At 37.0% G+C, this 9,970-nt stretch overlaps 1 protein-coding gene across 2 annotated transcripts in view; it reads left to right on the forward strand.

Annotated features, from left to right (window-relative positions):
* Positions 1-5,496, forward strand: part of YIPF6 (Yip1 domain family member 6) — a 40,658-nt gene extending 35,162 nt beyond the window's left edge. For both annotated transcript variants that reach the window (XM_015535298.2, XM_007077159.3), the window contains exons 6-7: positions 175-332; positions 2,114-5,496. In XM_015535298.2, the coding sequence (XP_015390784.1) occupies positions 175-332; positions 2,114-2,232 (277 nt within the window). In that variant the 3' untranslated portion in view covers positions 2,233-5,496. The remainder of the gene's footprint in view (positions 1-174; positions 333-2,113) is intronic.
* The last annotated feature ends 4,474 nt before the right edge of the window (positions 5,497-9,970 follow it).

Raw genomic sequence — 9,970 nt, forward strand, 5'->3', positions numbered from 1 at the left:
AAATCATATGATTAATACAGAAACCTATCTTCATAAAATCAATGTTAAAGTATAGGTATTATGTATTTTGAGGACTGTAAGAATCCAGGCTACATAGAAATCTGTGTAATAAACTATCTCGTGATACAGATCAAATATATTTATGATCTTTATGGTTGTATATTATTTTTTTAGATCTTTTTTCCAGAGCCTCTGTGTGCTGGGTTACTGTATACTTCCCTTGACAGTGGCAATGCTGGTTTGTCGGTTGGTGCTTTTGGCCGAACAAGGACCAATAAACTTCATGGTCCGGCTTTTTGTGGTGATCGTGATGTTTGCATGGTCTATAGTAGGTAAGAATGTATTTATCTCTACAATGGCAAAACATACAAGGACAGGAGTTAAGAAATGAAGACCAGATGAAGAGCAATGTAACTCCTAAGTCATACATGGGTGATATGATTCTTGCCAGTGTCATCCATGGAACCCTCTTCTCTGAGTAGGCATTTGATAGGGGTGATGTCCACCTTATGAAGATTGGGTATCTAGATTTTTGAGATGTAGATAGTCACACCCTTTTTTTTTTAAATTATTAAATAATATATAGGATTGGGAATGGAGATTACACTAGACCTAGCTCAGTTCCTGGCATGTAGGAGGCATAGGTGACTTGAGAAATGACTTGGGACTTTTCCTGTGAAATTCATCATAATAAAAATAGTAGCTTGCATATACAGATTGCTTATTACAGACCAAGCACTGTTGTGAGGCTATGTATGCATTATCTCACTTAACCCTCACAATAGCCCTAATAAATAAAAACAATATATATTAGTCCTATTTTTACAGATGAGGAACAGACACAGAGAGGTTAAACAACATGCCCTAGGACACATAACTAGTAAATAAGGGAATTAAGTTTAAAACCCAAGCAGATCTCACACCTCTTTAGAAGTGTACTAAACGATCTCCCAGTATAGGTTGTTAGGTATCATTATATAGTACTTTTATGCTTCAGTAGAACATTCTGCTAACAATTAGGAAGAGCCTGTAGCAGTGGCAGTAAATGCCAAGTGCTCATTAGTTTTGCCTTCCTAAAATTCTCTTAAAATTCTACCTTCAGCTACAAGGTAGCTTCTTGTTTCATGGGATAGACAGATTGCTTAATATTTTTAAGTGCATTATCATGTCTTTGCTCTGGACCATGATTAAAATCCAAGAAGTAATCCAAAAGTAAGGTCCATGAGTGATAGAATTGATACTGCAGAGACTGTATATTAAGCTCGAGTGCTTTACCCATGGGAGAACTCCTCATTCCCTCACATAGAATCTGATAATTTACCCTATATGTAGTTCTAAATACCCAGTGTCCAGGCTCATAGCAGTTCAGAAAGTAGAATCTTAGAAGGGAGAGAGGCTCCTGTAAACATTCCATTTTTTAATTCAGCAAGTATTTCTTAAGCACAAACTCTGTGTCAGGCATTGTGCTAACCATGGTCTCCATCCTCAGAGTTCATAACTTAGTGGAGCAGCCAGACATGTAAACACTTAAGGGCAATAGGCATCCGAGGTGGAAGATGGAAGTCTGTGCAGGGCATGGTGAGGACACAGAGGAGGTATGTGGGCAGATCTGCCTGGGGTGGCAGGATAACAGATGGTTGTTCAGGAAAGATTTCCATGAAAGGGGGTCATTAATAAGTAAAAATATGAGTCTCCTTTCCTGGGTGGACAAGAGGGACAGCATCATAAAGAGCTGGTAACTTAAAAATAAGAACAGTTACCTAGCACAGCAGTATGAAGTCATTTGCCACAGGAGCAACTAACCTTAGACATCTTTGTAATAAGCCTACTCATCACAGTTCAGTAACTTCTGAGAAAAGAGTAGGAAACCCCTTTTAGAAAGGTTTTCATGTAAAATGGTTGAAATCTTAATACTAGAAACTAGTAGCTCTCAACTGTCTGGGAAACTATGCTTCAAAATGCCTTTTTCTCTGAGGATATCAAATATAACTGAACTTTTAGTATAATTCTATGTTCCAGACTATGCCAAGCACATTCAAGTTTAGTAGATGTTAGTGGTTGTGACAATCTTATTATATTAAAGGTTCCATTTTGTTTTGTTTGTTTTGTTTAGCCTCTACAGCTTTTCTTGCCGATAGCCAGCCTCCAAACCGCAAAGCCCTCGCCATTTATCCTGTTTTCTTGTTCTATTTTGTCATCAGTTGGATGATTCTCACCTTCACTCCTCAGTAAATCAGGAAATGGAAATTAAAAACCAGTGAATTGAAAGCTCGTCTGAAAGATGCAATTTACCATTGAGCTTTGCCTGTGGCCCTCTTTTGTCTAATTTTGGAGATATTTTGAGATGAAAGGGGAGCCATAAAGCACCATCACCATTTATGTAATGAACTGGTGTTTGAAAGATTGTCCTTTTCCTCTTAATGTCATTTCTTGAAAATACATAGTATACACAGTATAGTGCTGCCTTAAGGCATGATAGGGTCACTGTGGTCCATTTGCGTGACAACCAATGATTTGGAAAGCACATGGATACATCCTGCAAGTTGAGTAGAATTAATAACTGTATTTTCAGTTTTGAGAATACCAGTTCAGGTGCAGCTCTTAAATACATTGCCTTATGACTATTAGAATATGCCTCTCTCTTCATAAATAAGAATCGATAGTCTGTATCCATTTCCTTTTATTTCTCTCTTAGGCTTAAAAAGGCAATGACAGAGGTTGGGAAGGGGGTTCATAACTGGGTATGAGAAAACATGCATCATGCATCAACCAGTGTTCAGATTTTGACAGGGGAAAATTCTACACTTGTTGCTTTTTTAAAAAGCAAAGGACAGCTAAAGAATTGGCTTCTTTAGTCTTTCCATATAGTCACCTTTCTGCCATGCTTAACAGCACCTCAGTGACACTCTAATTTTTAATCTTACCCCCCTAGCTCTGAATATGCAAACTGTTCACAGTTACCATATAATTACTCTAATTTTTAATCTTACCCCCCTAACTCTGAATATGCAAACTGTTCACAGTTACCATATTATTTTCCTTTGATTAAAGCTCTCTGTGGACCAGTGCTTGAACTTATCCAGGTGGAAGACCTCAGAAATTTAGATTGATAGGTCCTTCATGCATATTATCACGTGGGCACTTTGTTCTTAATAGTAGGAGGTAGTTTGGATACAGCATAGCTCTAAACAATTATTCTGCATAGTCTGGCCTCTAACTAGAAAGTAAAGCTAAATCAGAAGCCTGCACTTAACCATGTGAACATGGAGGGATTTAGTGTTCTGATGGCTGGTTCACAAAACAGCTAGATGCTTAGAGCATGACGTAGGATGAGTTGGGTTTACAGCTGCCACCTTTTCATAGTGGGCTTAGCAGTTTTTTCATTAGATGTGCTTCTCAGATTGGGGAATAGCAATTTATTTTCTTGGTTTTAGACTTTATTTGTAAAGCTAATTAACTCTTCTTTAGACAAGTACTTTTTTTGCATGTGTGCACCTGCTTGTATTCTCAGCTATTTATACACACAAGTGTGAGGGCTTTTCAGGAAGCAGAGTGTCTGGAAAGGCTGATTTCTAAGCTAAACTGGGCTCCTTTCAGGTAATATGAGCTACTGCCTTCTATAAATTGCACATTGAAGAACTCTTAATAGACAAAAGATTAGGAGTCAGCAGACAGCATCCACTGTATATACAGTTACTTATAAAGATAGGAATTTATTCCACATTTTTTCTTTATCATGGAATTTAAATATTTATTCATTTTGTATCTAAAGACTATCTACACATAGATATATAATTTTAAAAACGTATTTTCTCCATTCTCAGCTTAACTAAGAACAATACTAGGACAAATGTGTTCTTGGAGTGATATTAAATTACAGAGCGTTACAAAGTTGATTCCCTCTGCCCCAGCCTTGTCCAGAGTTTTTGTTTATATCTTTATTTCAGCTTCCCTTCTAAATTTTAAAATAAATCTTGTGAGCACAAAGCCAATATTTCAGTCTTGAAGTGGTAAAGAAAATGTTTTGAAACTGTTTCTGACTGGTCCAAAAATATCATCCATTTCCATTGTCTGAAATTTTCTAATTTCTTACCAAAAACATCTTTCTTCCAAAGTTATTTCATACTCTGTCCCAATGGTTATAGTGTAAAATTAAAAAAAAAATAATCATGTTTCTCAAAAGGGAATTATCTGCTGGATTTTATTCAGGCTAAATATTTTGGTCAGAAATTTTTAGGGCCACAACTGGAGTAGGGGTTGTGTGTGTGTGTGTGGGGGGGGTTATACATATTGGGTGTTAAGGCAGCTTGTTCTGTCTATTAACCTGTTGCTCTTTGGTGACTTGAAGAATGGTTTTATTTGATTTAAATGAAAGTGGGTAAAATGGAGATTATGTTTCTCAAAATGAATGATCAGTTTTGTGGCATAAATTATATTTTCTTAATATATGAAAAAAAAGTGCATTGCTTTCTGTGGCAGAAGACCTGATTATCTGGAAGTTGTAACCCTCAACACAGCTTTCCCTGATTTGCTGCAAAGGCACATGGCTAATTATAGAAAGAAAGACTAGAATAGAAGGGGATTTTAACAAAGGAAACCCTGTTCCAAGAATTGGGAAGTTTCATGCTTTAGATGAAACTCAAGTGTGTGAGCATCATTACCAAATGTGGTGGATCATTGCCAAGTGTGGTGCATCACTACTGTCGTGGCTTATCATTTGCTGCTCTTGCCTCTGAGATTGAGCCTCCACTGTCATATTCTTTAGCAATAGGAAGGGTAAAGACTGGATTTAATCGCTGTTCAGATTATAAAAACTCAACTGATGCAAATGTATTTGTGCCATGTAGTCGTAAATGTCAGTCATACCATTAATTTTCAAGTCTTTTGCATCTTAAAAGGCTTATTACATGAATTCAATTGGATCTTTTTATTGTGATGGGGGTTTTGTTTTGTTGGGCAAGGTGGGCTTGTCACAGAGCATGGGACTGGTAAGCATTTAACTGTTTACTATATTTGTCTTTTTATAAATATTCCCCAGATGTGGTGAGAAGGTTAGCAAGACTGTATATGAAGATTTAATTGTATACTTCTTATAAGCTAACTACTTACTGTACCTGGACTTCCTGTTTATTCCTGGAGATGAAAATGAGAATCTCCTGTCATTTGAAATCTTTGGGTAACATCAAATCATTGAAATTTATCTGAATGCTATCATGATATGATCAGACATCCATTGCATGCAGCTGTTCTATTCCATGTAAAATACTGACATTGTTATTCTTTATTAGACTGTTAATTTCTGAGACAATTTGGATAGAAATAAATGTGTGAATGTTAATATATGTAAATTAGAAATACTTTTCTAGATTCTGTGGGCTTTTATTGAAAGTAAAGAATTTCTAGTGATTTACTCAGGCCATAGGATGGCCATATAATAATAATAACAGTAATATTACTACTAATAATGGTTAACATTTATTGGACACTTACATTGTGCCAGGCAATGTTCTATTTTTTTAAGAATTTTTTTATAACAGCTTTGTTGAGATATACTTTACCAAATTCACCCTTTTAAAGTGTTATACAATTCAGTGATTTTTCAGTATTTTCACATAATTGTGTAATTATCACCACTCTCATCTTAGAACATTTTCATCACTTCACAGTAAAATCCCATATCCAGTAGCAGTCACTTCCTCTCCCACTTCTCCCCAGCCTCTGGCAATCACCAGTATGCTTTCTGTCTCTGTGGATTTGGCCAGGCACTATCATTAAGTGCATTTTATATATCTCCTTTAATCCTTAACATAAAATGCTACAGTTCTTATTTTACAAGTAGAAAATTGAGTCACAGAAAGTTAAGTAAATTGTCCAAGGGCATGCAGTAAATTGATTTAAAATAGGAAAACGTGGGGTGCCTGGGTGGCTCAGTCGGTTAAGCATCTGACTACTGCTCAGGTCATGATCTCATAGCTCATGAGTTCGAGCTCTATCTTAGGCTCAGTGCTGACAGCTCAGAGTCTGGAGCCTGCTATGGATTCTGTGTCCTCCTCTCTCTCTGCCCCTCCCCTCTTCACGCTCTTTCTGTCTCTCAAAAAATAAATCAACATTATAAAATTTTAAAAAATAAAGTAGGAAAACACCATAGATGGGAGCATAGTAGGACCAGTTTTGAATTGCATTGTTATGTACATGAAATGAATGTACCCCTTTCCCAGGGTATGCTCCCTGTCATTAACCATTATACCCTACAACTGACTAGAGATAGATAACTCATTCTTTTTTTCCCCTGAGTAATAGAACACTATATTAGCATCTGAGAAAAACACAAGAGCAGGTGTACATTGGAGTTAGGTTTGCTGCCCCCTGCACCTTGAATCCCTTTTCTCTCCCTTCTCCCCACCAGCACACACACCCCTCCCCCAAATTCCCAAAGTCTTAAGAGTCAAACGGACTTCTGCCTCTTTCATTTTAAATCTTCCATAGGGATGTTTAATGCATCAAAATTTAACCTGTTTATTCAGGTGTTTATAGTCCTCAGATGCATCTAGTCACCTATAGTACCATTTATATTTCTAAGACTTCAGAAAGCAGTACTGTGAGAATAAAATCCTTTTTTTATTTTGGTTAAACTAGGTGGGGAAAATAACAGTAAGGGCATTGCCTTAATGAAGTCAGTGGTTCTGCCTGGTAGGACGTGGCCACATGCTGCTATTGCTCACTCTGTTCTCTTTATTTCAGAACTTTTTAAACTATGCCATCACTGCTGGTAATTTCTTGGTCCTCTTTAGTACTCCATTTCAATCCTGATCTTTCCTATAAATAATGAACCTGTGGAAATAATAAATCTGTAAAATGATTTGTGAATGTTAAATGTGCAAATAAAAACACTGGAAAAGGAGATTTTGTATGTGCCTCTTCTTGTACTGAAAGATGCAGAGATATTTGCTGCATACTATTTTCAGATAGTAATATATTATCATCAGACAATATTGAATGCTGTGTAGGATTGCACAGGAAGCAAGTTAGTAAGAGAAATCACATTTATTGAGCAAATAATATATACCAAGTGTTAATATTAGCTACTTTATAAACAGTATCTCTAATCACAACAGCCTTTTGAGGTTGGTGGTATTATCCTTATCTCAACATTTTGGAACCTGGGAACTTGGGAAGGTTAAATAAATTGCCTAAAGTCACAACACAACCAGGGTTCAAACTCTGGTTTTATGACTCCATAGTCTTCTATATTGGTTCTTTGCCATCATACCTACCCACTTAAAGTAAGCCGCATCAATCAGGTACCTTAATAACATGGTGAGAAACTGGGTTTTCACACATCTTCTGGGAACTATACCTGTTTCTGCTTTCAATTTGCAATCTACTTGGAGAAACTGAACTCACCATCCCTACACACTAATAGTTGAAATGCATTGTGGTTCTTATTTTTGGTGCCACATAGGATCTCAGAATGAGCAGTAAGAACAGGAATACATCTGTGACATATTGGGAGAATTTGTATCATCCAAGATGGGGGTGGGGTGTGGCATTCCAGATGGTAGAGAATACTTATGAACAAAGGTGAGGGAGCAGGCAAGTCTAAAGCCATCTGTGTGCACATGTGCAAGTGTGTCACGTCCTGTACATAATCACAATGCTTTGTGAAATTTTTCTAGCTGCCTTTATTTCACTTTGCAAGGTAGATAAAGCTTCTAAGCTTATACCTAAGGAAATAGGCTCAGGTAAGTGAAGTGATAGGCCTTGAATGATAAAGCCAGTCTCAAGAACACAATTGGAAAGTTGTTCTTCATGTTAATATTGATCCTTTTCTAATGATAACTCACATACTGAAGTGAATTCAACTGACTTTGGAAAATAAAGTTGGTTGGATAAGATGAGACCAAATTATTGAGGGTAGATACTGAAAAGTCATGAGTAGGTCATACTGTGGTAGGAAATAGGATGTTTTCAAAAGTTCTGGAGCAGGGGAGTTTTTTGAAGAAAGTTACCTTAATGGAATAAATGAGGACCTTGAAAACTTGGATTATGAGTAGGGTAGAGAAGAAAGGAATGCCAATATATTTCTAACCATGGGCCTTGAAGAATGGTATGTGTTTGAGAATAGGTACTGAGTTTGACCATCAAAGCGATCATATCCTAAAGACAACTGGAAATACAAGTGAATTGTAAAAATCATAGCTAGGAATGTAAATTTGATCTTGTAGATGTGATGCATGTTGAGAGAATGTATTGTTTCAGTCTTGTCGACAAGTGTAGTTGCTGAAGGGAAGGCCTGATTAAGAATCAGAAAGATGAGAAGGAAGAAATGAAACTATTACTTATGTGCCACAGATTTCTGCATGGTACCTTCGTATTACACTAACCTTTTGAGGGAATTTCCTTCATTTTTACAGAGGAAGAAGCATTTTGGATTCAGTAAGTGGCAAAGTTGGAATGTGAACACAGCTCCATCTTAAAAGTGTATGTACTTCTGCTATGCTCTGCTACCCTTACAGAAAGTTTTATACTCTGAAAGTCTAAGAATGAGTGTCTTGCACAAAGTAGGTGTTCAGGAAATGTGTTGAATTAGTTAAAAGAAAAATAGGCAATAAATAGGTATTACATGCTGAGTGTGGGGGCATGATGAGAAATAAGAATTGAAAAAATATATTTGGCTAGAAGGCTGTGGTAATTTGATTGCATTAGTGTCTCAATATTTTACCCCTCTCTGAATCCCTGCCCTTTGCCATGTGACTTTGAAGTTCTTCTCAGTAAAAGGCAGAACCTATTCCCCACCTCTTCTTTCTCAGTGGTCCTTATAGCTTGCTTTGCCTAATAAAATCTGGCAAAAGTAATGGTGTGACCCTGCAACCCGAGGCTTTGTGTGTTTTTATTTATCTCTCATTTCTCTGCCATATCTGTGAGAACATGCCTGAATTAGCCTGCTGGACATACAGAACATAGCCCAGTCATCCCAGCCTTAGCTATTCCAGATTAGCCCAACACCAACTGACTGTCAGACAAATAAGTGAGCCTTCTAAGAGTAGAAGAACTGCCCAGCTGTAGCCAACATAAGTTGTCAATCTGCAGATTCAAGAACTAAATAAATACTTATTGTTTTAATCTACTAAATTTTCAGTGGTTAGATATGCAGCATTATAGTGGCGGTAGATAACTGGATACAAAAGCCATTCTTAATTTTCTTTTTAGGTTTCCAAAGTTATTAGAAGCTTGAGGCACTGAGTATTGGCTTCTTATCTGTAGAGTCATATCAAGCACAGAATATTAGAGATGAAAGGAATCTTAGAGATAGTTGATCCCATTTACTCATTTTACCAGTGAAAAGCTGAGGGTCAGAGAGGGAAGATTACTTATCCAATGCTAATGGAAGGAACCAGAATAAAACTTAGTTTTCCTCACTTCAAGTCCACTGCTCTTTATATAACATAACACAGTAGAGTAGCTGAAAGGATCATAACCTAATGCAAAAAAAAAAAAAAAATCAACACTTTGTCACTGTACATATGTAACAGTGAAAAAAGGAGATGCTTGTAAGAAAGAGTGATAGGTTGCAAGGAATAGGGTTTATTAAGGGAGTAACTACCGAAAGAAGATGAAAAGGACTGTGATTCTGAACATAGTTGGTAGATCAGCTTTGGAGAAAGTAGAGAAACCTCTTGTGCGGTGAAAATGAAGACTGAGTGGTTAGATAGATACGTTAATGATTAAATGTTGCACCTCAACAAGTTTGTTGACTGTTACATTATGCTAGATACTGAAAATTCAAAACTGCCTCAGGGGAGTGATAGCACCAAGATGGTGGCAGAGGTTACTCCTAACTTCGCTGCCATTCACAAGAAGAACAACTAACAACTATTCAAGAACAAGACACCACTGAGAGAATCCTAGAACATAGGGGTGAGGCTGAAGCACCCCACTGTACCACAAAGACCAAGACAGACGGAATTAG

This window comes from Panthera tigris, chromosome X, assembly GCF_018350195.1.
Source record: "Panthera tigris isolate Pti1 chromosome X, P.tigris_Pti1_mat1.1, whole genome shotgun sequence".
Classification (NCBI taxonomy): domain Eukaryota; kingdom Metazoa; phylum Chordata; class Mammalia; order Carnivora; family Felidae; genus Panthera; species Panthera tigris.